Source organism: Rhincodon typus, chromosome 7 (genome assembly GCF_021869965.1).
Source record: "Rhincodon typus isolate 14 chromosome 7, sRhiTyp1.1, whole genome shotgun sequence".
NCBI classification, from domain to species: domain Eukaryota; kingdom Metazoa; phylum Chordata; class Chondrichthyes; order Orectolobiformes; family Rhincodontidae; genus Rhincodon; species Rhincodon typus.
In genome coordinates, this window is record NC_063338.1 from 4,056,655 (window position 1) to 4,083,272 (window position 26,618).

Consider the following 26,618-nt stretch of genomic DNA (forward strand, 5'->3'; position numbering starts at 1 on the left):
AAATAATGAAACTAAACCACTAATGAATCTCTTACCTTTTCTTTACTTTTAAGTTATATGTCCACAACAAGAAAGCAAGAGCCAAGCAAAAGAGCCTAACCAAGGGATGTTCTCTGAAGTCAGCTGTCAAGCTCAGACTGATGCCAAACCAATTTATTCAACAGGAACTGAGAGTCAGCAAGAACCTCAGCAAGCGGTATCCACTGTAGGAACACAAAATTATTGTATCTGTCAGCTAGGAGTGCACATAGGAAGTCTTTCTATGGCATTGTCTTTTCAATCATTAACATTCTAAAGAAGTCTGCTATCATGTTTTCTCTGACACAGTGGGCTGCAGAAATCCTAACCACAAAATGTGATGGGCTGAAGGTTCACAAATAGACTCCAGGGCCTAGTTTGACTTGCAGGGATTTCCACAGTTGCATCAATCTGCAGGTGACCATGTAGTCTCTTGGGTTTGGAGCTGTCCGTGCAATCATTCTGAGAATTCAAAACTTGACTGGGGGTCTTCCATCTTCTTGGTTGGATTTAAAATAAAAAGCAATGCTATCTTGCAAAGCTTAAAGCAGTCCTGCAAATGTAGACTGCTGCTTTACCCGTACTCCGTCAACCGTCAGTTCATGTGTAGTTAGAGCATGTGACAGCCCAGTACCTCCCCAGTTGCATCAAGCACAACAGCAGATAACCGAGAACCTGGAAATTGAGGGCTGCTCTCTGCAAGCTAACTTCAGTTGGTTGCCATTCAAAAGTCAGTCTACTTGAAGAATTCAGTAAGGTTATTTCATGCAATGTTATGGTACCAGAGGACCACAGACTATTATAACCTTGAGCCCCCAGGTCTTGCATGAATCTCCTTCCATCATATAGAGATGAGTGGCTCACCCAACTGCACTCTCAAATTGCAGAGGATAAGTGTTACTGAACACCTTGTTTTTCTTTCCGTTTGTCTCTCTCATGCTCATGTCTAGGGCTAATTCTGCTCTTGAGCTCTACATCATTGCATGAGAACTTTCTGCCAATTCTACACTGCCACAATCTTGAAATCTAGAGTTACCACCTCTCTTGTTTAACTTAATTATTGCTTAGTAATTTGATCTCATTATTTTTCCCTCTTTTGGTTGTAACAGTTTGCACTAAAAGAAGCCATTAAAAGAAGCAGAGATAACAGATAACGTAGCAGGCCAGGCAGAAAATGAAGAAGGGTCCCGAGCCGAAACGTCAGCTTTACTGTTCCTCTGATGCTGCCTGGTCTGCTGTGTTCCTTCAGCTCTACACTTTGTTATCTCTGACTCTATCATCTGCGGTTCTTGCTATCTCATTAAAAGAAGCAATTGTCTGCTGCTTAGAAGTTACAATTGTGAAAGCAGACAACCAATAATAAATTAAAACTACAGTAGATGACCACTCAACTAAATCTAAGATGGGGTGTATATATTCTGAATTGACAAACTCCAAACGAATGCATGATATTGCCCTGCTCGAGACTATGCACTCCTGATCCTCTGGGGTGACCACTGGTCTCTCAAAATGTTTACTGGTGGATATAGATGCCACAGTGAGGCAGGCAGTCTCTGTCCAGGAACAACATATCAGGCATGTTATCCTTACAGTCAAATGGCCTGCCAACATTCATCAGCTAGGCTCTGACATAAAGAGCCTGATTTTACTTAGTCAAAACTTATTCACTAACAGAGTTAAACTCCTGGCCCAAAGGGTGAGAGGAGGAGAAACAGCCAAAAATGGATAAACAGATATATCCAATTAAATTGTTCTTTCTTGTTTCCACAGGTCGATGACCCAGCTGTAGAGGAGCCATGTCCCCAGCAAGCAGGAGGTTCAACTACAGAACTACAGAACAGTGAGTAGAAACTTTTATTTTTGCACAGCAATTTTATTTCCCTTTCTCTGATGTAGCCTGATGGTTAACAGGGGTGCAAGTCCATTGGTACCAGTTGCACCCTCCCACCCATCTGTACGTATGTCTAGAAGGCGAGCATCAGCAAGCCTTCTGTTTGTTATGCTTGAATTTGATCGTTGCCCCATTTCATACTTGCAGTTCTCATAAAGACCTGAGACAGAGTACTCGGCATATATTCTGTCTCCCCAGATGCTTCCCTAAACAATGCAACTCTTTACAAACCGCCAAATGTTGAGATCCATATTGATCAGAAATTAAACATGGAACTCTGTCAGCATCATGGTTCTGTGCCAGACCAATTAATGTATTTATCAACCACAAGATACTCAACTGATGGCCTTGACACTGAACAATACTGCCCAATACTCAGGGCATTGTTCAGTTATAATACACACCACTGAAGGCAGGCTGTTGCTGGGTACTGTTCCAGTACACCAGGCTTCCACCAATAGCTCATAAAGCTAACCATTCCTCAGTGTCCTTCCCTTGGTCAGAGATTCTGAGGTTAGTTGTAATGGCCCCTATTGAAGTGGATTAACAGCACAAGGTATCAACCAACTCGTGATATGATCTGGCTCACCATCTTAAACATTCATGCTCTCAATTATACATCCACCAGGTACGCTGCTGTAACTCACAAAAGTTACATTGACAGCATTCCCAAAATCTGCAAACTCTCCCACTTAAAAGGAAACGGGCTGCATGAGCTTCAAAGGGCAATTAGGGTGGTCAATAAATGCTGATGATGCCCACACCTTATGAAGATGAAAAGTGTTTTATGATTAATCTGCTTTTCAGATTTAAACTCCATTGCCAATTTGCACAGAGCTGTGGAAGCATTAAGTATGGAATCAACACCAGGTGAGATAAATTAGTTTGCTTCACTGTTGTGTACTGCTTTCAAGGCTTGTGTGGCAGTGGTAGTACCCATTCCTGTAGACCAGGAGGCTCATGTTCAGGTCTCACCTGCTCCAAAGGTGTGTTAAAGCATCTCTGAATAGATTGATTAGAAAATAACACTTCCCAGTCTTATCCTTTTATTTTTTCTTAGTTCAGATATCACCCGACCGTAGTCTCCTGTTGAGGGCAGAAAGCAGTATAAAGTATCCTGCCCATAATATGATCACAAGATGGCAGCAGTGGAGTAGGTAGCGTTCAGGCTCCTGAGCCCAGGGCCTATTCACTCCGTTCACTTTCTTTTCCCTTTTCAGTTATTTCTTAACTTACCTTCTTATTAAGAGCATCGGCGGCAGTGATGTGGGTCTAGCGTGGATGGTGTGGTGAGTTTTTGGATTCCTAGCAGCTGCAGCAGAGGTGAGTTTGAGCCCAGTCTGAGACACGGTAGAATTGGCAGCTGCATTGGTGGGGTCGAGTTTGACCCCGGTGTGGACCCGATGGCATTGGCGGTGGTGGCATCAGTGAGGTTGGCCCAGAGAGGACTCGTGCTGGCATTGGTGGAGGTGACATAGCGCTGAAGAATGGCGACTCTGTTCCAGCAGCAGCTGCACAGCAAATGGCTGAGGCTGGCTGTTGCTTTGTGCTTGTGTTGGTCTCAGCATTGGGGTGGAGCTGCGCCCAGATCCAGGCTCGCACTCCGATCCAGGCCCATGTCTAAGCTTTTAAGCTAAGTTGAACATTTCTTTATTTTTTTGCCTTTACTTTTTATGCTTTGGTGTATTCTGTGTATCGAGATGGTGCTAGAGAGTGGTGACACTATACAACACGTTTCACTGTATTTGTAACAAAATACATGGGACAATAATAAATCAGATCAAATCACTCCACATGAACTCAACAGCTGGTCCTCCCTCTAATTTCCTCACCAGCTACAAGAAGCTGTCCTTAACATTGGCCATTGGGGCTGTTGATTGCAGGCAGCAGAATACAGAATTTATTCCCCTTTACATGCTGCTTTCTTTCATTTACTATGTTTCTGTTTGCAACTTTGGATGGTGCCCTTCACCCTGGTGCTATAGATAATCCACTCATCCACCTTGCAATCAAATTCTCCTCCACACCTTGTACCTGCTGGGAAAAAGTCAAGAGCTGAGGCTCTCTCACCAATATGTGCAGATCCTTCAACCTGACTGACTCGCAGTCACATCCTCCTGTTCATGATCAATGACAACTGTAAAATTCTGCCACCCTAAGGAGTGTGATCACTGCCCAGAACAAAATAGTCAGATAATTTCCCTACCCCTGCATCACACAGTCCACAGCTCGGTCTCCTACTCAGTGACTGAGCTGAAGCTCCTCAAGCTAATACACTAAAATAAAGATGTATTTGCCCTTGATCACAGGACAAACCTCATTCTGCAATCACAACACATCACTTGCCTGCCATTTTTGTAATGCATTAATTATGGTTTATTATTGTTATCTTATGTTGTACTTGCTCTGGAAATGTTTGATGGAACAATGGAAAGAGTTTTAACCTAACTCCTTGTTGTATTTGCCCTTGGAGTGCTTGATGATGAGACAATGCGGAGATCGCTTTACTTTGTATTTAAACTATGCTGTGCCTGTCCTTGGACTGTTTTGAGTGTGTTTAATGGGGACAGTGAAGATAGAGCTTTACTCTTTATCTAACCCCATGTTGCAGCTGTCCTGGGAGTGATTGATGGGGACAGTGTAGTGGCAGTTTTACTCTGTATCTAACCCTGTGCTGTTCCTGTCTTGGAAGTGTTTGATGGGGACACTGGGTGTTTCTGAAATGGAAAAGGTTCTGCTACCAAGCAGTAACATTGCTAGAATTTTGGCTTCAAGCATTTTTTAAAGGTAATATTATTTGATTAATAGCTAATTCTTTTGGTTTTAATGAAGTAATTTCAACTACTCAGCACCCAAATAACTACCAGTGAGGGAGATATTCATGGCATACTCTCCTAGGTGGACAGTCACTGTCATGCTTTTGGGATGGCCAAAGACAGTGAGAAGGCAGAAATGATCATTTAATATTTAATGTCAACGTATTAACTGCTTAAATAAATTTGCTCTGTCCATGACCAAAAATCTTTCTTCAATCTTCTGCATTCTAAACAGACTTGCAAATTAACTTAAGCTTTCTGGTAATGTGCAGAAGTGAAGGACGACACAAATTCACCAAAGATCCTCAGACAGCACCTTCCAAATCCATGCCCACTTCCATCTAGAAGGACAAGGGTAGCAGATACGGTGGCTCAGTGGTTAGCACTGCTCCTTCACAGCATCAGGAACCCGGGTTCGATGCCACCCTCAGGCGACTGTCTGTGTAGAGTTTGCACATTCTCCCCATGTCCGCGTGGGTTTCCTCTGGGTGCTCCGGTTTCCTCCCATAGTCCATAGGTGTGCAGGCTAAGTGGATTGGCCACCCTCAATTGCCCATAGCGTTCAGGAATGAGTAGATTAGGTGGATTATAGGGAGAATGGGTCTGGGTGGGATGCTCTGAGGGCTGATGTGGACTTGTTGGGCCGAAGGGCCTGTTTCCACACTGTAGGGATTCTATATTTAAAAAAAAAAGTACATTGGAACTCCACCCACCTTCAAGTTCCCCTCCAAGCTACTGACCATCCTGACTTGGAAACATATCACCATTTGTTCACTGTCACTGGGTCAAAATCCTAGAATTCCTTCCCAAATGGCATTGAGGGTCAACCCACATCAGGTGGACTGCAGCGGTTCAGGAAGGCAGCTTACCACCACCTTCTCAAGGGCAGTTAGGGATGGGCAATAAATGCTGGCCAGCCAGTGATGCCCACCTCCCACAAACGAACAAAACAAAATACAGAGCATGTTTCCAAAATGCTCTACCTTACTGATGTGTGAAACATCAAATCCTGCAGCATCATAATAATATTTTGTCTTTCTGAACCATTCAGCAGAAACCTCAACAATCTCCTCAGTGATTGCAACATCCTCCCTTCCTCAGCACATCTCAACACAGACAAGTTCACAGTCAGAGGCACGTCAGACCAACAGCGAGGTCAGTGAACAATGTGGAAGTCAATATTCTGAATGCTCTCAAAGGCACTGCTGCCTATTCTAAGATAGCACTTCTTGAGCAGCACACATTGCTCATTATCTTCTTTGACCTTGTCAGATAGATCATCCCAGTAATAGCTATAACAGAGGTGGACTGAGAGAGAAAGTGGGTGAAATTACAATCATGGGCGAGGCAGTCCTCAGCAAAATGATGGTGCTGCAGACTGAAGTCTCCAGGTTCAGATAAACTGTGACCTGGAGTCTTAAAAGAGGTTGCTATTAAGTAGATATTAAAACTATTAAGCATGCTAATTTTCCCAAATTCTCTTGATTTCAGAAAGGTTCCATTAGACTGGAAGGTAGCAAATATACCCTGTCTATTCAAGAAGGAAGGGAGGCAGAACACAAAACTATAGACCAGTTAGCATGATGCCTATTCTGGGGAAGATGTTGGAATAGATTATTAGAGGTCATAGCTGGACATTGAGAAAAAAAGGTAGGCAGGAAGAGTCAGCATGGTTTCGTCAAAGAAAATGATGTTTAATTAAATTATTAAAGTTCTCTGAAGGAATAACAAAGGGGAATCTGTAAATGTGCTGTACCTGGATTTCCAGAAGGCATTTGACAAGGTGCCACATCAAAGGTTATTGTGACAAATAAGAGCTAATTGTGTAAGGGCAACATGGATAGGAGATTGAATGTCTGGCAGAAAATAGAAAGTACACATAAACACATCTTTGTCTGATTGGCAGAAGGTGACAAGTGGAATTCTGCAAGGACCTGTGCTGAGGCCTCCACCTTTTTCCAATTTATACTATAACTTAGATGAATAGAGCAAAGGAATGGTATCTAACTTTCCTACCTACAGGATAGGTAGGAGAGAATAGAACACATAAGGAGTTTGCAGAAGGATTAGATAGATTGTTACTCTGATGCACTTGTATAACACGATCTGCCTGGAAAGCATGTAAGACAACACCTTCACTGTACCTTGGTATAAGTGACAGTAATAAATCAAACCAAATCAAATCAAAGATTAAGTGGGCAAGATTATGACTGGTGGAATATAATGTGGGTAAGTGAAGTTGGTTCACTTTGGCAAGAAGAATGAAAAAGTAGTAATTAAACAGAGAATGACTGAAGAATTCTGAGGTGCAGAGGGATTTTGGACCATGAGTCACAAAAATATTTGTATGCACGTATGGCAAATAGTCAAAAAGATTAATGGCATGCTATTCTTATTATGAGAGGAATTGAACATAAAAGTAAGGATGTTATAGTTCAATTGTACAGGACATTGGTGAGAACACACCTCAAATACTGTGTAGTTTTGGTCTTCTTGTTTAAGGAATGATGTAAATACGTTGGAGATGTTCAAAGGAAATTTACTGGATTGATGCCTGGAAAGAGTGGATTGTCTCATGAGAACTGCTTGGTCAGGCTGGGCTTGTTTCCACTGGAATTTAGAGTGAAGGTGACTTGAGGTTTATAAGATCCTGAATGGTCTTGACAAGTTGGACATGGAAAGGATATTTCCTCTTGTGGGTCAGTCCAGAGCCAGGAGACATTGATTTTTCAAACTGGGGGGGTTGCCCAATTCATAGATCACAGAATCCCTACAGTGTGAAAATAGGCCCTTCAGCCCAACAAGTCCACACTGAACCTCAGAGCATCCCACCCAGACCCATCCCATCCAATTGGGACTGAGATGAAATTTTTTAAATGTTTTTTTTTTACCTTTTTTAGAATGATCTGCCTTTAGAAGATGGTAAAGGTGGGTCATTTTTTTAAGGGCAGAGATGGATAGATTCTTGTAAGTGAAGGGTTCTTCTGGCACAATGGTAATGAGCCTACTTCTAAGCCAGGAGTCAAAGAACAAAGAAAATTACAGCACAGGAACAGGCCCTTCGGCCCTCCAAGCCTGTGCCGATCCAGATCCTCTATCTAAACCTGTCGCCTATTTTCCAAGGATCTGTATCCCTCTGCTCCCTGCCCATTCATGTATCTGTCTAGATACATCTTAAATGATGCTATTGTGCCCGTCTCTACCACCTCCGCTGGCAACGCGTTCCAGGCACCCACCACCCTCTGCGGAAAGAACTTTCCACACATATCTCCCTTAAACTTTTCCCCTCTCACCTTGAAATCGTGACCCCTAGTAATTGAGTCCCCCACTCTGGGGGGGAAAAAGCTTCTTGTTATCCACCCTGTCTATACCTCATGATTTTGTAGACCTCAATCAGGTCCCCCCTCAACCTCCGTCTTTCTGATGTAAATAATTCTAATCTACTCAACCTCTCTTCATAGCTAGTGCCCTCCATACCAGGCAACATCCTGGTGAACCTCCTCTGCACCCTCTCCAAAGCATCCACATCCTTTAGGTAATGTGGCGACCAGAACTGTACGCAGTATTCCAAATGTGGTCGAACCAAAGTCCTATACAACTGTAACATGACCTGCCAACTCTTGCACCCAATACCCCGTCTGATGAATGAAAACATACCATATGCCGCCTTGACCACTGTCGACCTGCATTGCCACCTTCAGGGTACAATGGACCTGAACACCCAGATCTCTCTGTGCATCAATTTTCCCCAGGGCTTTTCCATTTACCGCATAGTTCGCTCTTGAATTAGATCTTCCAAAATGCATCACCTGGATTGAACTCCATCTGCCATTTCTTCGCCCAACTCTCCAATCTATCTATATTCTGCTGTATTTTCCAACAGTCCCCTTCACTATCTGCTACTCCACCAATCTTAGTGTCATCTGCAAACTTGCTAATCAGACCATCTATACTTTCCTCCAGATCATTTATGTATATCACAAACAACAGTGGTCCCAACACGGATCCCTGTGGAACACCACGGGTCACAGTTCTCCATTTTGAGGAACTCCCTTCCACTACAACTGTCTCCTGTTGCCCAGCCAGTTCTCTATCCATCTAGCTAGTACACCCTGGACCCCATGCGACTTCACTTTTTCCATCAGTCTACCATGGGGAACCTTATCAAACACCTTACTGAAGTCCACGTATATGACATCTACAGCCCTTCCCTCATCTATCAACTTTGTCACTTCCTCAAAGAATTCTATCAAGTTGGTAAGACATGACCTTCCCTGCACAAAACCATGCTGTCCATCACTAATAAGCCCATTTTCTTCCAAATGTAAATAGATCCTATCCCTCAGTATCTTCTCCAGCAGCTTCCCCACCACTGATGTCAGGCTCACAGGTCTATAATTACCTGGATTATCCTTGCTACCCTCTTAAACAAGGGGACAACATTAGCAATTCTCCAGTCCTCCGGGACCTCACCCGTGCTCAAGGATGCTGCAAAGATATCTGTTAAGGCCCCAGCTATTTCCTCTCTCGCTTCCCCCAGTAACCTGGGATAGATCCCATCCGGACCTGGGGACTTGTCCACCCTAATGCCTTTTAGAATACCCAACATTTTACCCCCTCCTTATGCCGACTTGACCGAGAGTAATCAAACATCTATCCCTAACCTCAACATCCGTCATGTCCCTCTCCTCAGTGAATACCGACGCAAAGTACTCATTAAGAATCTCGCTCATTTTCTCTGACTCCACGCATAACTTCCCTCCTTTTGTCCTTGAGTGGGTCAACCCTTTGTCTAGTTACCCTCTTGCTCCTTATGTATGAATAAAAAGCTTTGGGATTTTCCTTAACCCTGTTTGCTAAAGATATTTCATGACCCTTTTAGCCCTCTTAATTCCTCATTTCAGATTGATCCTACTTTCCCGATATTCTTCCAAAGCTTCGTCTGTTTTCAGTCGCCTAGACCTTATCTACGCTTCCTTTTTCCTCTTTGCTAGTCTCTCAATTTCACCTGTCATCCATGGTTCCCTAATCTTGCCCTTTCTATCCCTCATTTTCAAAGGGACATGTCTGTCCTGCACTCTAATCAATGTCTCTTTAAAAGCCTCCCACATATCAAATGTGGATTTACCCTCAAATAGCTGCTCCCAATCCACATTCCCCAGCTCCTGCCGAATTTTGCTATAGTTAGCCTTCCCTCAGTTCAGCACTTTTCCTTTAGGACCACTCTTGTCTTTGTCCATCAGTATTCTGAAACTTACGGAATTGTGATCACTATTCCAAAAGTAATCCCCTACTGAAACTTCGACAACCTGGCCGGCTCATTCCCCAACACCAGGTCCAGTATGGCCCCTTCCCGAGTTGGACTATTTACATGCTGCTCTAGAAAACCCTCCTGGATGCTCCTTACAAATTCTGCTCCATCTAAACCCCTAACACTAAGTGAATCCCAGTCAATGTTGGGAAAATTAAAATCTCCCATCACCACCACCCTGTTGCTCCAACATCTTTCTATAATCTGTCTATATATTTGTGCCTTTATTGCACGCTCACTGTTGGGAGGCCTGTCGTACAGCCCCAACATTGTTACTGCACCCTTCCTATTTCTGAGCTCTGCCCATATTGCCTCACTGCTCGAGTCCTCCATAGTGCCCTCCTTCAGCACAGCTGTGATATCCTCTTTGACCAGTAATGCAACTCCTCCACCCCTTTTACCTCCCTCTCTATCCTGCCTGAAGCATCTATATCCTGGGATATTTATTTGCCAGTCTTGCCTTTTCCCTCAACCAAGTCTCAGTAATAGCAATAACATCATACTCTCAGGTACTAATCCAAGCCCTAAGTTCATCTGCCTTACCTACTACACTTCCTCGCATTAAAACAAATGCACTTCAGACCACCTGTCCCTTTGCGTTCATCATCTGCTCTCTGCCTACTCTTCCCCTTAGTCACATTGACTTCATATCTAGTTCCTTACAGGCTTTAGTTACTACCTCCTTGCTGTTCACTAACCTCCTCGTTTGGTTCCCATCCCCCTGCCACATTAGTTTAAACCCTCCCCAACAGCGTTAGCAAAATCAGCCCCAAGGACATTGGTTCCAGTCCTGCCCAGGTGTAGACCGTCTGATTTGTAATAGTCGCAACCTTCCCCAGAACCGGTCCCAATATCCCAAAAATCTGAACCGCTCCCTCCTGCACCATCTCTCAAGCCACTCATTTATCCAGCCTATTCTTTTATTTCTACTCTGACTAGCACGTGGCACTGGTAGCAATCCTGAGATTACTACCTCCAAGTCCTTAGTTCAAATCTCACCTGCTCCAGATGTTTGCAATAACATCTCCGAACAGAAAATATAGAGATATAGAATATATCTGGATTCTTGTTAGATGGGGAATCAAAAGTTATCTGGTGTAGATATGAATGTGGAATTCAAAATACAACCAAATCAGCCATGTTCTTAAGGAATAGTGATACAGGTTCAAGAGGTGGAATGGTCTACTTCTCCTTATTTTGTATGTTTGCATACATTCGAACAGTGGCCTATTGGTCAGTTTCAGTCTTCAGTGCTCGTACAGTTGACGTTAGTGCTCTGGGAAAAGGGGACAGAACGAGAAAATACTGAAGAATGGTTAGCATACCTGGAACTGTACTGCATCAACAGGGGAGTATAGTAAAAGAAGAAAAATGGCATAGCAAACAGCGTCATGAACAACTTCAGATTATTTATCGTTGTATAACTCCCATGAATAAAATCTCTCTGGCATTGTCTTGGTTCCAGTCTTTGTCATTTCAATTTGTCATTTCAATTCCAGAGACATTTTATTCATGGGAGCTGTACAATGATAAATAACCTGAAGTTGCTCATGATACTATCAGGGCAGTTTGTGTGCTCAGTGATTTCTGTGCCCATTACCTTGTTGTGATTCAATTTTTTTGGGCACTAGCATGAAAACATCAATTAGCCCACTTTTGTTCAAGGGATCTTGCTGTATGTAAATTAGCTGCTGCATGTCCGATATTGCAATCGTGACTACTCTTCAAATGTAATTAATTGGCTGTGACAGAGTTTGAGACACAATATCAGAATCATCAAATCATTAACTCAAAAGGAGGTCCTCTGGCTCATAACGACTCTGCTAGCTTTTTGGAAAAGCTGTACAATTAGTCCCATTTTTCTGCTTTATTCCGATAGCATTGTAAATTTCTTCCCCTCAAACACATCCAATTCTCTTTTGCAGGTCTAAAAACAGACGTTCTGAGGAAGGGTCACTGGTCTTGAAATATTAATGCTCTTTGCTGTCCACAGTTGCTGTCAGACCTTGTTTCTCCAGCGATTTCTGCTTTTGTGTGTTTTAGACCTCCAGCATCCGCAACTCTCTGTTACATTCTGTTTTGAAAATTACTGCTGAATCTCCTCATACTACCCTTTCAGGTGGTGTATGTTAAAACGTTGCTTAGTAAAATAAAAACTAATCTCTTCTATGGTTTTTCACAATTCTGTTAAATTTGTTTTATCTGTTTACTCGCCCTTCTTCCAGTGGAAGCAGTTTCTCTGTATGAGCACTACTGAAACATTTCATCATTTTGAATACCTCAATGATATCTTCCCCAAACCTTCTTTCCTCTGAAGAGAGATACAGCAGCTGCTCCATGTCTGAAATTCCACATGCCTGGTATAGTTCTAGTAAATCCCAACATGTGATGCCCTAAATTGAACACAAACTGAGGCTTAATATGTGATTAAAGATTTACCATACACATTCTTGTTTCATGCTCAATTCCTCTCCTTTACAAACCCTAAAATACATTTACTGCTGTTTCAATCTGTCCTGCCTCAACTTGTGAAAGATACAAGTTAATTTAACAGTGTCTAGGGATTAAATTGGGAATGTATTTTCCTGTGACTCAAATGTTGCCAGTGGAGTGCCAAGAATGTTGTTAAAGTAACTGGGCAGCACTTTTATACAGGGAAGTTGGACATTAAAATTCTTCAGGTTTTGTACTCAAACAATTCCTACTGTTCTTTCCCCTCTATTTTGACAGGGAGAGACAAATTTTAGCAGAGAATGCATAAGACAATATTAGATAAACGAAAGAGGGACTTTACTCTGTATCTGTCCAGTTCTGTACCTGTATTGGGAGTGTTTGTAAGGGACCACTTCACATCTAGTTTTTTTTCTCATTGTTTTGTGCACCTTGACTGCTGTTACATTCTGCACAAATTGCAGTGTTGTTTGAGCCCAATCTCAGAAAGCATGATGACAAGATTGCAGTATTTTCATTTGACGGACAAGCTGGTATTTTGCTGGTAATAGCGCTGGTTGAGTCAATTTTGTGCTATTGAGTCATTTGACATGGAATTCCTTTCTATACCAGAGAATAGACATAGTCACTCCAGCAGTCTGGATCTGTACGTGAGCCTAGTTTCAAGAATAGAAAGGTTACGTTTCAATATGCTGAATTACTCACTTCTGAAACATCATTGTTGTTATGAGACGTGCCTTTAAAAAGGATTTGTTCTGTCATGTTTCTTTTGAAAGCAAGTGTCGTAAACTTGTAACTGAGCTGTCTGCCCTGAGCCCAGCTTTGGTTTGTTTTAAAGTAGGCAAAAGAAACATGAGTGGGTAGGATCAAGCTCCCACAGAACCAGGATTTTAGTTTGACTTTCAGTAGATGTTTGAGTTTGGAAACTTCTTTATATCTCTGTCTGCTACAGCAAAGTGCTTGAATTCTCACTGAGTTTTCTCTTGATGTTCTTTCCTCCTGGATTGGAGAATTACATGTGAAACAATCTATTTTACTAAATTGGCCTTTGCTAAGATTGTGTTTGTGGGATGTTACTGTACTGGAACAGTTGCGTTAATTATTCTGTTAAGTTTTCCAATAGAGTTGTTATTCCAATTCTTTCTTTATAAATTTTAACTATAGTGTAAGAATAAAGTGTTTTACTTCAAGCCTGGTAGTTTGACTAATTGAATTGCATCCGGAACACACTGCCTTCCACTTGCCTTTACAAGTAAGAAAACGTTGGGGTCTAGACTATCTTCTTAATATATTTTGAGGGGGCATGGTCTGGTCCATATCAATATTTATAAAATTGGTCACCTTTGATGTATTTCATGTGTTAACTGTTTCAACAGTGTATCAAAGTGTACAAAATGGACAGTAAGCCACTTGGAATCTGCTTAATATTGAACAACAAATCGTTTCCTGGAACAAACTTGAAAGAAAGAAACGGGACGGATCATGATGCAGGTAAAATTCAAAAGTTCTAAATTATATGCATATGGAAGCAATTGAATTTTTTTTATTCACTGTGGGCCTTGCTGGCTAGGCAGTATTTCTTGTCTGTATCTGGTTGCCCTTGAGAAATTGACGATGAGCTGCCATCTTGAAACGCTGCAATCCATGTGCTGTAGGTTGACCCACAATGCCATTGGGGAGAGGATTCCAGGATTTTGATCCAGTGACAGTGAAGAAATGATATATTTCCAAGTCAGGATGGTGACTGGCTAGGAGGGAAACTTGCAGATGGTGATGTTCCCATGTATCTGCTGCCCTTGTCCTTCTAGATGGAAGTAGTCATGGATTTGGAAGGTGTTGTCTAAGGATCTTTTGTGAATTTCTGCAGTGCATATTGTAGACAATACACTCTGCTACTACTGATCATCGGTGGTGGAGGGTGTGGATGCTTGTGGATGTGGTGCTAATCAAGTGGACTGCTTTCTCCTGGATAGTCTCAAGCTACATGAAATTTTTTGGAGCCGCACCCATCCAGGCAATTGGTTAGTATTGTATCACACTCCTGACTAGTGCCTTGTAGATGATTGACAGGCTTTGGGGAGTCAGAAGGTGAGTTACTCGCCATTGTATTCTTAGACTCTGACCTGCTTTTATAGTCACTGTTTGTGTGGTGAGAACAACTGAATTTCTGGCCAGTGGTAACCCCCAGGATGTTGATAGTGGGGGAGTCGCAAATGGTGGTAAACATTATGCAATCATTGGCAAACTTCCCCATTCTGACCTTATAATCAAGGAAAGGTCATTGTTGAGCCAACTGAAGATGGCTGAGCCTGGGACACGACCCTGAGGATCTCCTGCAGAGATGTCCTGAAGCTGAGATGACTGACCCCCAACAACCACAACCATCTTTTTATGTACCATGTACAACACCAACCAGCAGAGACTCCAACTCTGATAGCCATTTTTTTTCTTTGATTCCAGTTTTGCTAGGGCTCCTTGATACTACACTTGCTCGAATATGGCCTTGATGTCAAGGGCTGTCATTCTCACCTCACCCTGACACAGACAAACTCACAGAATCACACCCTACAGACAATGTCTCAGACACCACTGTCACCATCCCTGGATATGTCCTGTCCCACTGGCAAGACAGATCAAGCAGAGCTGGTGGGACAGCGCTATAGAGTTAGGAGGGTATTACTCTTGGAGTCCTCAACATTGACTATGGACCCCATGAAGACTCATGGCTTCAGGTTAAACATGGGCAAGGAAATCTGCTCATTGCCATGTCCTCCCTCAGCTAGTGAATCATACTCCTTGTTGAACGACATTTGAAAGAAGCACTGAGGGTGGCAAGGGCACAAAATGTACTCTGGATCATGCACATTCTCATTCTGTCCCTCACCAGCGTTAGTTTCCATCTACTCTATTCCCCTTCAGATAGCTCTAACTTCTTGGCCATACTGCCCTGAACTTTTCCTCATAACCAAATGCTTGGAATCTAGGTAACATTCTAGTAGGTGGGAGCTGCATTCCGTCTGAGGCCAATATATCCTCCTGAAGGTGTGGTATAATTTCATGTAATTGCAGCTTGACTTTTCCTGTTTGCATTCTCAGCCTCTTGCTGTAAAGATCTGAATGTTTGATTATTTTCTACATCTATTCATGATATTTTGATGACTTGTGAACCAGAAAGTCTTTTTGCACTTCCACTTGTTTCAAGGTGGGTGACCTTAGATTTATGTTCTTTGAAATCCATTTGCTGCAGTTTTCCCCATTGACTGACTTAATTTATTAAAATGGCTTTGGAGTTGTATGTTTCCATCAACACTGCTTATAATGCTGTCTAATTTTATGTGATTATGTGGTCCTTTATTCTGTCATCTATAGTATTAAAAGGCAATAAATATATTTTTAATTTCTTTGCAGAAAGGCTAACTCAAGTGTTCGGAATGTTGGGATTTGAAATAGACAAAAAAGACAACTTAACTGTGAAATGTATGGAGGAAGTACTGCTCAAGTATCAGAAGTTTGATCATAATGATTGTTTTGTGTGTTGTATCCTCTCACACGGTGAAAAAGATGCAGTTTTGGGAACTGATGGAGACCTTCTTCATATCAAAAAGATCAGGTCCATGTTTTCAGGGTCTCAGTGTTGCTCACTGCTCGAGAAACCCAAAGTCTTCTTTATACAAGCTTGTCAAGGCCATGATTCACAAAGAGCATGCCAAGTGATGAATCATTTCCCAAGCAGCAGCTCTGAGCTTGAAACTGATGCAATGACATATTCCATCCCAGAGGATAGGGATTTCCTGATTGGAATGTCTACTGTTACTGACTGTGTTTCCTACAGGACGGATAAAGGCTCCTGGTTTATTCAAGAACTGTGTAACTGCTTGGAAGAATTATGCCCCCAGTAAGTAAATGGTTATATTTTCTTCCTTTTGCTGAAGTTATTGGCCTACAGTTTCACAGACACCAGTTGCCCTGGCACTCTAAACAAATCACCATACTGATGCGTGAGCATGATGCAGAGCTTCAGATGTTCCAATGGAACATCAGAGCAAAGCTTGATTGGCTGTAACTGCAGCATCCACAATGTCAGCTTTTGGAAAGAATGCTGAAATCAGTCATGTACTGCCAGTATGTTTTATTTGAAACGTGTTCTTTTATTATTACGGTATTGGAAGAAATGTGCAACATATTTTTCTGATTGTCCTGTTTGGGAAGATGGTGACATAGTGGTCGTCATTGCACTAGTAATCCAGAGGGCTAGGCTGGTGCTGAGGGGACATGGCAGCTAGTGAAATTTTAATTCGGGTAATAAAAATATCAGTCATGGTGACATTGACAATTATTGTTGATTGTTGTAAAGGCACATTTGATTCATTAATGCCATTTAGGGAAGGAAATCTCCCATCCTACCAGCTGTGGACGACATGCGACTTCTGACCCCATGGCAGGTTGCCTGCCCTATGAAATGGCCTATCATGTGACTCAACTCAGGAGCAATTAATTAAGGATGGGAAACAAATGCTGGCCTTGCCATTGATGCCCACATCCCCTGAAATGTTTTTTTTTTTAAAAAGCGGTGCTGTTTTGTACTTTGAATTTCTCGATATGGTCTTTTTGTCATTGAGGTCTACACCGTGGAAACAGGTCCTTCGGCCCAAACTGTCCATGCTGCCCAACTTTCACAACTAAATTAGTCCAATTTACCTGCATTTGGTCCATTTCACTCCCTACGTATCCCATCCAATGTACCTGTCTAAATGTTTCTTAAATGACGAAATTATGCTCACTTCCATCACTACCTCTGGCAGCCTGTTCCAGACACTCACGACCCTCTGAGAAAAGAATTGCCCCTTTGGGCCCTTTTGTATCTCTCCCCTCTCACCTCAAACCTATGCCCCCTAATTTTAGACTCACCTACCATAAAGAAAACCTGGTGGGCTATCTACCTTATCTATGCCTGTCATAATTTGATAGACTTATATAAGGTCACTTCTCAGTCTCCTGTGCTCCAGGGATAAAGTCCCAGCCTATCCAACCTCTCCTTTATAACTCAAACCTTCCAGTCCAGGTAGCATCCTAGTTTTCTTTTCTGCTCTCTTTCTAGTTTAATAACATACTTTCTATCGTAGGGCATCCAAAATTGCACGCAGTATTGTAAATATGGCCTCACCAAGGTCTTGTACGGCTGCAACAAGACATCCCAACTCATGCTCAATGCTCGGACCGATGAAAGCAAGCATGCTGAAAGCCTCCTTCACCATTCTGCCTATCTGTGACTCCACTTTCAAGGAGCTATGAACCTGTTTCCCCTAGATCTCTTTGTACTCTAACATTCCCCAGGGCCCTACCATTGACTTACGTTGTAAGTCCTGCCCTGGGTTTGACCCACCAAAATGCAACACCTTGCATTTATCTAATCTAAACTTCATCTGCCATTCCTCAGCTCACTGGCCTCGTTGATCAAGATCTCACTGCATTCCCAGATAACATTCTTCACTGTCCAGTATACCACTGCTCTTGGTGTCATCCACAAACTTACTAACCATACTTCCTAAATTCTCATCCAAATCATTTATATAAATGATGAATAACCGTGGACCCAGCACCAATCCCTATTGCACACTGCTACTCCACTCTGAGCCTCTACTCTGAAAGACAACCCATACCATCACCCTCTATCTTCAACCATCAAGGCAATTTTGTGTCCAATTGGTTAGTTTCCCCTGGATCCTGAATTAACTAAACTCAACAACCTACCATGCGGTACCTTGTCAATGGTCGGTCTAAAGTCCATGTAGACAACATCTACCACACTGGCCTCATCTACTTTCTTGGCCACCTCTGCAAAAAGCTCAATCAAATTTGTGAGACACGATTTCCCATGCACAAAGCTATGCTGACTATCACAAATGACTCCTTGCCTTTCCAAATGCCTGTAGATCCTGTCTCTCAAAATCTCTTCTAACAACTTACCCACCACCAATGTGAGGCTCACGGGTCTGTAGTTCCCAGGCATTTCCCTACAGCCTTTCTTAAATAATGGCACAACATTACCCACCCTTCGGTCACTTTCCCCATGGCTGTCGATGATACAAATATCTCCGCTAGGGGTCCCACAATTTCCTCCCTAGCCTTCCACAAAGTTCTGAGATACACTTCTTCAGGTCCTGGGGATTTATTTATCTGAATGCGTTTTAAGACTCCAGAACCTCCTCTTCTGTAATGTGGACTTTCTTCAAGATGTGGCGGTGCTGATGTTGGACTGGGGTGGACAAAGTCAGAAGTCACACGACACGAGGTATAGTCCAACAGGTTGATTTGAAATCACAAGCTTTCTGAGCACTGCTCCTTCATCAGGTGAAGTCAAGCAGCTCTCCGAAAGATGGTGATTTCAAATCAACCTGTTGGACTATACCTGGTGTCGTGTGACCTCTCACTGTCTTCAAGACATTACTATTTATTTCAGCAAGTTCCCTGGCATCCATGCCTTTCTTGACGATAAATACAGATGAGAAATATTCATTTAGGATCTCACCCACCTCTTGTGGCCACACACATAGACAACCTTGTTGCTCTTTAAGAGGCCCAATTCTCTCCTTAGTTACTGTTTTGTCCTTCATGTACTTGTAGAATCTCTTTGGATTCTCCCTTATCAGCCAAAGCCATCTGTGTCCCCTTTTAATCCTCCTGATGCCTCTCTTAGGTGTATTCCGACATCTCCTATACTCCTCAAGGAATTCACTTGATCCCAGTTACCTATACATGTCGTATGCCTTCTTCTTTTTCTTGACCTGTGCCTCAACAACTCTAGTCATCTAGGGTTCCCTGCTCCTGCCAACCTTCCCTCTAACAGGAACATACTGGCTCTGAACCCTCATTAACTAACTTACTTTTGAAAGCCTCCACTTAACAGATGTCCCTTTGCCTGCAAACAGCCTCCCCCAATCAACTTTTAGAAGTTCCTGTCTCACCATCAAAATTGTCCTTATTCAAATTTAGAACTTTAACTTGTGGACCAGACCTATCCTTTTCCTTGGCTACTTTAAAACTAATGAAATTATGGTCCCTGGTCCCAAAGTGTTGCCCCACTAATACTTCCATCACTTGCCCTACCTTATTTCCCAAGATGAGGTCAAGTTTTGCCCCTTCTCTAGTAGGGCCATCAACATACTGCATGAGAAATTCTTCCTGAACACTTAACAAATGTCTCTCCATCCAAGCCCTTAACACTATGGCAGTCCCAGTCGATGTTAGGAAAGCTAAGCTAAAATTCCATACTGTTATAACGCTATTATTCTTGCTGCAGTCTGTGATTTCCTTACGTATTTGCTCCTCAATCTCCTGCTGACTATTGGTGGTTGCATAATACTATGCTATCAAAGTGATCTCCCCTTTTTTTATTTCTCGGTTCTACCCATACAGACTCGGTGGATGAACCTTCAAGAATGTATTCTTTAGGTACAGCTGTGGTGTTCTCCCTGATCAAAAACACAACTCTCTTTTCGCTTTCCCCTTCTATCCTTCCTATAGCATCTGTAGCCTGAAATTTTGAGCTGCCAGCCGTGTCCCTCCCTCAGCCATGCTTCTGTAATAGCTATAATACCACAATGCCATGTACTCATCCATTCCCTGAGTTCAATTACCTTACCTGTCAAGTCTCTTGCATTGAAATAAATGCAGTTTAATCCAGACTTCTCTTGCTTCTTGCCGTGCTGTTGCCTGCCCTGTCTAGTACTAGGATTACCAACACTGCCTTTACTATTTTACTTGGTCTCATTAACTTCTGTACTGTCCTTAACCTTCTCTTTCATCTCTCTCTACTGCTTTGGATCCCTCTCCCCTCCCGGACTTGTTTAAATCCTGCTGCGTGATTCTAGCAAATCTCCCTGCCAGGATATTGGTCCTGCTCCAGTTCAGTGTAACTGTCCCTCTTGTAGATTTCACCTCTGCTCCAGAAGAGATCCCAATGATCCAAGAATCTGAGTCCCTGCCCCTTGCACCAGCTCACAAGCCATGCATTCATCTGCCAAATCCCTTATTCCTACTTGTTCTGACACATGACACTGGAAGCAGTCCAGAAATTTTACTACTCTTGAGGTTCTGCATTTTAACCTTCTGCCTAATTCCCTATAATCATTCTTCAGGGACTCATCCCTTTTCCTACATTCTAATGCTAAATTCATTCTTGAGTTGTAAGCAGTGTTGCCAAGATTGTCATTTGTTGCCTGTCTCTAGTTGTCCTGAGAAGTTGCAGTGTAAGCCATTGCCTTGAACTGCACTCAATTCAAACTAGCAATGTGTATTCCCCTATGCTCCTGAATGAGACTTGTAGTTTCTGCACAGGTTTTAACTTTATCTCTCCTCAGATGCTGCCAGACCTGCTGCATTTCTCCAGCACTTTCTGTTCTTGTTTCAGATTTCCCACACCCGCAGTTCTTTGTTTTATATAAATAAAGTGAGTGTTAATCCTCTACAGAGTGAGAATGAAGACCTAATAGTATATAATAAGAAAATAGCAGATGGCATGAACAAAAAATTTGCTTCAGTCTTCACAAGAGGCTATTAAACTTCTGGTATTAGCTGTAAATCAAGAGGCAGAAAGAGAGAAGAATAATCATGAGGGAAGAGATACGAAGCAAACTGTTATGGTATTAAGCAAAAATCGAATTGAGACAACAAGTCTCTGGGTCCAGATGGACTTCATCCTAGGATCTTAAAACAGGTGGCCAATGAGATAGTGGATATGTTGTTAATTTTCCAAATTTTCCTATATCAGGAAAGGTGCCCAACAGGACAGATACCTAATAGGTGAGATCCTTAATGAATACTTTGCATTAGTATTCACAAAGGAGAACGACATGGTGGATGGTGAGTCTTAGGAGGGGTGTATTGATATTCTAGGGCATGTCAATGTAAAAAAATAAGGTGTTGGGTATTTTGAAAAGCATGAAGGTTGACCAGTCCCCATGTCCCAATGGGATCTGTCCAGAACGCTGAGGGACGCAAGTGAAGAAATTGCTGAGATCTTGTATGAAATTTTTGTGTCCTCTTTAGTCACAGGAGAGGTCCCTGAGGACTGGAGAATAGCCAGCATTGTTCCTTTATTTAAGAAGGGCAACAGGGATGATCTAGGAAATTACAAGTTGGTGAGCCTTATGTCAGTGATAGGGAAATTACTGGGGAAGATTCTTAGGCATAGGATTCACTCATATTTGGAAAAAATATGGACTTATTAGCATGGTTTGTGTGGGGCAGGTCATGCATCACAAACTTGATTGACAAAGATGATTGAGGGCAAAGTGCCTATATGGATTTTAGCAATGCAGAAGATGTTGTCTATATGGACTTTAGTAAAGCCTTTGACAAGTTCCTTCTTGGCAGGTTGATACAAAAGATGAAGTCACTTGGGTTCTGCAGCGAGCTGTCAAGATGGATACAGAACTGGTGTGTTATAGAAGATGGAGATTAACACTAGAAGGGTGTATTTCGGACTGGAGATCTATGACAGTTGTGTTCCGCATGGTTCAATGCTGGGATCCCCATTGTTTGCAATATATATAAATATATAAATGATTTGGAGGAGAATGTGGGTGGCCTGATTCATAAGTTTGCAGATGACATAAAGATTGGGGGAGCTGCAGTTGGTGAGGATCACCAGAGAACACAGGATATAGATAGGCTAGAGACTTGGGTGGAGAAATGACAGATGGAGTTTAATCTGGACAAATGCAAGGAAGATTTGGAAGATTTAATGCAGGAGGGAAGTATACAGTAAGTTATTGCACCCTTTGTAGCATCAACGTACTGAGGGATTTAGGTTTACAGCCTGCAGTTCCCTGTAAGAGGCAACGCAAGTGATTATGATGGTCAAGAAGACAAATGGCATGCTTGCCTTCAAACAGTTGGGGCATAGAGTATAAAAGTTGTCAGTCATATTGCAGTTCTGTAGAACTTTAGTCAGGCCATTTGGAGTATTGTGTACAATTTTGATCGCCACACTCCCAGAAGGATGTGGAGGCTTTGGAGGGGGTACAGAAACAGTTTACCAGGATGTTGCTTGGTTTGGAGGGTAGTAGCTATGAGGTGTGATTGAACAAACTTGATTTGTTTTCACTTGAATATCGAAGGATGAGGAGCGGCCTGAACAAAGTTTACAAAATTATGACCGTGTGAGAATGGAGAGCTAATAATATATAAGGAAATGGCAAATGACATGAACAAATAATTTGCTTCAGTCTTCACAACAGAGGATACAAAAATAATTCCAGATATTAAGCGAAACTGGAATTGTGGGCTGACCAGTCTCCAGGCCAGATGGACTTCATCTTAGGATCTTAAAAGAGGTGGCCAGTGAGGGAGTAGATGCATTGTTAACTTTCCAACTTTTCCTGTATCACAAAAGGTTCCATCAGCCTGGAAAGTAGTAAATGTAACCCCTGTATTCAAGATGACAGCAAACATGAAACTATTGGCAGTTAGGCCTGTAAGTAACAACTGAATAGATAGAAAAGGGATGGGTGACCACCAGGCAGAGTAGAGGAAGGCACGTAGTGCAGGAGTCCTCTGTGGTCCACTCTTAACAGGTACACTGTTTTGGATTTTGCTGTGGGAGATTACTTCGCAGGGGATAGCAGCAGAAGTAAGATCTATGGAACAATGGATGGTTCTGGTGCAGAGAAGGGAGGAAGAAGAGTGGCAAGGCTATAGTGATTAGTGATTCAATAGTAAGTGACAAACATTTCTGCAGCTGCATGAGAGATTCCAGGATGGTATGTTGCCTCCCTGGTGCCATGGTCAAGAATGTCTTTGAGCAGCTGCAGGACATTCTAAAGGGTGAGGGTGACCAGCTAGTATTCATAATATATATTGATACTAACAACAAAAGGGATGAGATCCTACAAGCAGAGTATAGAGATTTAGAACATAAAATTGAAAGGTAGGACATCACAGGCAGTAATCCCAGAATTGCTACCAACACCACATGCTCATTAGAAATAGGATATACCACATGTGGCTGGAGAAAAAGTGTAGGAGGGAGAGATTCAGATCCTGGGATATTGGTACTAGTTCAGGATCTGAGCAGGACTAAAACCAATGGTCTTGGTGGGGTGTTTGCTAGTGCTTTCAGTAAGGATTTAAACCAGAATAGCAGGGGGATGGGAAACTGAGCAGAAAGACAGAGAAGGGGAAACAAGGACAGAAACAAAAAGGTTATAGAAAATGTGGAAGGCAGAAAAACCTAGTGCCATCTTGCAAAATAAAGCTGAGATGAATAACAAGGTCAAATGGATAAGGCTTTGTATCTTAATGCATGGAGCAATCACAATAGGGTAGATGAATTAGCAGCTCAAATAAATATTAACAGCTATGCTATGACTGTGATTACAGAGAAATTCTTACAAGGTGACCCAGGATATAGACTGAACAAAGTGGTATTCAGTACTTGGGATGGACAGACAAAAAGGAAAAGATGTGGGGTTACGTTGTTAGTAAAGGAGGAAATCAATGCAATAGTGAGGAAGCTGTTCCCATTACTGAAAGGGAAAAAAAAGCGAGAGGATGAAGATTTAAAGTCAGGTGCAAACGAAGCAAGAGTGACCTATGAAAAAGCTTTTTCACGCAGCAAGTGGTTAGGATATGGAATTCACTGCCTGGAAATATGGTGGAGGCAGGTTCCACTGAGGCATCCAAGATTATTTGGATAGAAATGGTGTGCTGTTATGTGGGGGAAAAGTCAGGAGATTGGCACTAGGTATTAGAACTGGTGCAGGCACAATGGACCAAATGGCTTCCTTATATGTCATAACAATTCTGTGATTGTGTGATCTAATTGAATGTTAGAACAGGCTGAAGGAGCAGAATTACCTATTCCTGGCCCTATGTTTCATTCGTTTAAAGATTGCCTTTTCTAGATCAAATATAATTTTCTCCTGTTTCCTAGTACTCAGGTAAATGTGACATTAATAGGGGAAAAGGTTCTTTCAGATTCTACTTGTTTATCAAGAGTAGTATCCTAAATGTATGTGTAGCTGATCTGAATGCAATATCCTATTGATCTGTAATGTGTCTGGGGAGGCAATGGCCTAGTGCTATTATCACTGGACTGTTAATCCAGAGACCCGGGTAACATTCTGGGGACCTGGGTTTGAATCTCGCCACGGCAGATGGTGGAATTTGAATTCAATATTGAATTGAATTCAATAAAATATCTGGAATTAAGAATCTAAAGATGACCATGAATCCATTGTCGATTGTCGGAAAAACGCATCTGGTTCACTAATGTCCTTTAGGGAAGGACACTGCCATCTGCAGACCCACAGCAATGTGGTTGACTCTCAACTGCCTGCTGGGCAATTAGGGATGGGCAATAATTGCTGCCTAGCCAGCGACACCCATATCCTGTTAATGAATAAAAAAAAAACGAGTCAGAACACATGCTCCACTTTTGAGTCTATTGACTTACTTTCATTTGAGATATCCAGTTTGTCTTGAGGTTTACTAAAGTTAGTCATTGTTGCTCTTTTTGTCCTGCCATCTCTTTCTTAACCCCCATGTTCCCACCACAGTGCATGGCAGATTAGAACTTATGACTTCAAAGCGGGTGTAGGCCATTTGGCCCTTCAAGACTGCTCCACCCAATGAGATCATAACTGAAACAAATAGAGAATGCTGGAGAAACCTAGTAGGACTGGCAGTATCTGTGGAGAGAAACAGAGCTAATGTTTCGAGTCTTTGGATCATGACTGATTACATTGTGGGCTCATCACCACTTTGCTGTCTGCCCCCGTACACCAGAACTCCTGATATTGATATGTGATTCTTCTGTCTGCTTTCTAACACTTAGAATTTTCTTTTTGCCTTCCCAGAGGACAAGACCTGCTTACAATTCTGACTGTAGTGAATCAGAAAGTAAGTGAAAAACATTCAAGCAAGAAGCAAATTCCAGAGCCAAGATTCACCCTGTCCAAGAAGTTGATCATTTTGCCCCCTTCTCAAAGGAATTTGAACAGCTGATCCAACTTCAGCCACACAGGAATGAATGTCTGTATTTGAAACCTCAGAAGAAAATTCAGTGAGCTAGTTTGACTTTAAGAATGAGTTTTGTCCGTCACTAAATGGCAGCAGTACCTGTGGTTATTTGGACCCTGAAACTTTTTACAAATGTATCAAGTGCACATATTTTTAATCAACCTGTTTAAACATTTTATTATACACCTCTGGAACAGGAAGGACTTGAACCCTCCTGGTTCAGAGGTAAGGACACCATCTTTACGCCACAAGAGTCCTCCACATAGCAAGTGTAAGCTGAGTGAACCTATCAAACTATTATTATGATGAGGAAAATTCTGGTTAAGTTTCTGTGGATGCCTTAAGAAGATTTCCATGCCAATTACCATTTTTTGAAAATAAACTGATTTTAATGTAAATAATCCAAGATTAAAAGATTTTTAAAAAAAAAAGACTGCTAGGAGGAATCTTTGCATTCACTTTATATCTTTCTCCTATGTATGTAGCAGCTCAGTCAGCGTAATAGGCTCTTTGAAGAAAGAAAGACTTACATTGACAGACCACCTCTCATTACTTCAAGATATCTTGTTGATTTTATGCCTTTGGACTAAATAGGAGAAAGTGGTCATAACGCCCAATGCTGTACAGGATGACCTGTAGATCTATTTATTAACATTCTCCATAATAGATGATCCAACTAAAAATGTCTACAACTACATTGTTTTTTCTAGGATATAGATGAGTCACACATCTGGGATACAACAAGAGTGAGTAATAAATGTGGAGCTGGAAACGCACAACAGGTCAGACAGCATCTGAGGAGCAGGGAAGTCAATGTTTCAGGCTGAAACCCCATATCAGGACTCTGCTCCCTGCTCCTCAGAGTCCTGATGAAGGGTTTTGGCCGGAAATGTTGACTTCCCTGCTCCTTGGATGCTGTCTGACCTGCTATGCTTTTCCAGTTCCACATTTATTGACTCTAACTTCCAGCATCTACAGTCCTTACTGTCTACAACAAGAGTGATTTCATCTTCTTGTCCCCATGCCTTTCACATGCCTGTGGAAAAGTGTTTAGCTAGTCCCGTTATAGTCTGAATTGGAAATCTTCCTTGGAGTCCTGACGAAGGGG

At 42.2% G+C, this 26,618-nt stretch overlaps 1 protein-coding gene across 6 annotated transcripts in view; it reads left to right on the forward strand.

The window, feature by feature from the left end:
* LOC109932037 (caspase-8-like) overlaps window positions 1–26,196 on the forward strand; it is a 44,179-nt gene extending 17,983 nt beyond the window's left edge. For 2 of the 6 annotated variants that reach the window (XM_048599536.1, XM_048599537.1), the window contains exons 5-11: window positions 54–205; window positions 1,789–1,858; window positions 2,717–2,779; window positions 5,777–5,880; window positions 13,864–13,978; window positions 15,896–16,382; window positions 25,348–26,191. In XM_048599536.1, the coding sequence (XP_048455493.1) occupies window positions 54–205; window positions 1,789–1,858; window positions 2,717–2,779; window positions 5,777–5,880; window positions 13,864–13,978; window positions 15,896–16,382; window positions 25,348–25,495 (1,139 nt within the window). In that variant the 3' untranslated portion in view covers window positions 25,496–26,191. Of the gene's footprint in view, window positions 1–53; window positions 206–1,788; window positions 1,859–2,716; window positions 2,780–5,776; window positions 5,881–13,863; window positions 13,979–15,895; window positions 16,383–25,347 lie in introns of all 6 variants that reach the window. The other 4 variants (XM_048599535.1, XM_048599538.1, XM_048599539.1 and 1 more) reach the window with 4 other exon arrangements.
* Window positions 26,197–26,618: the final 422 nt, after the last annotated feature.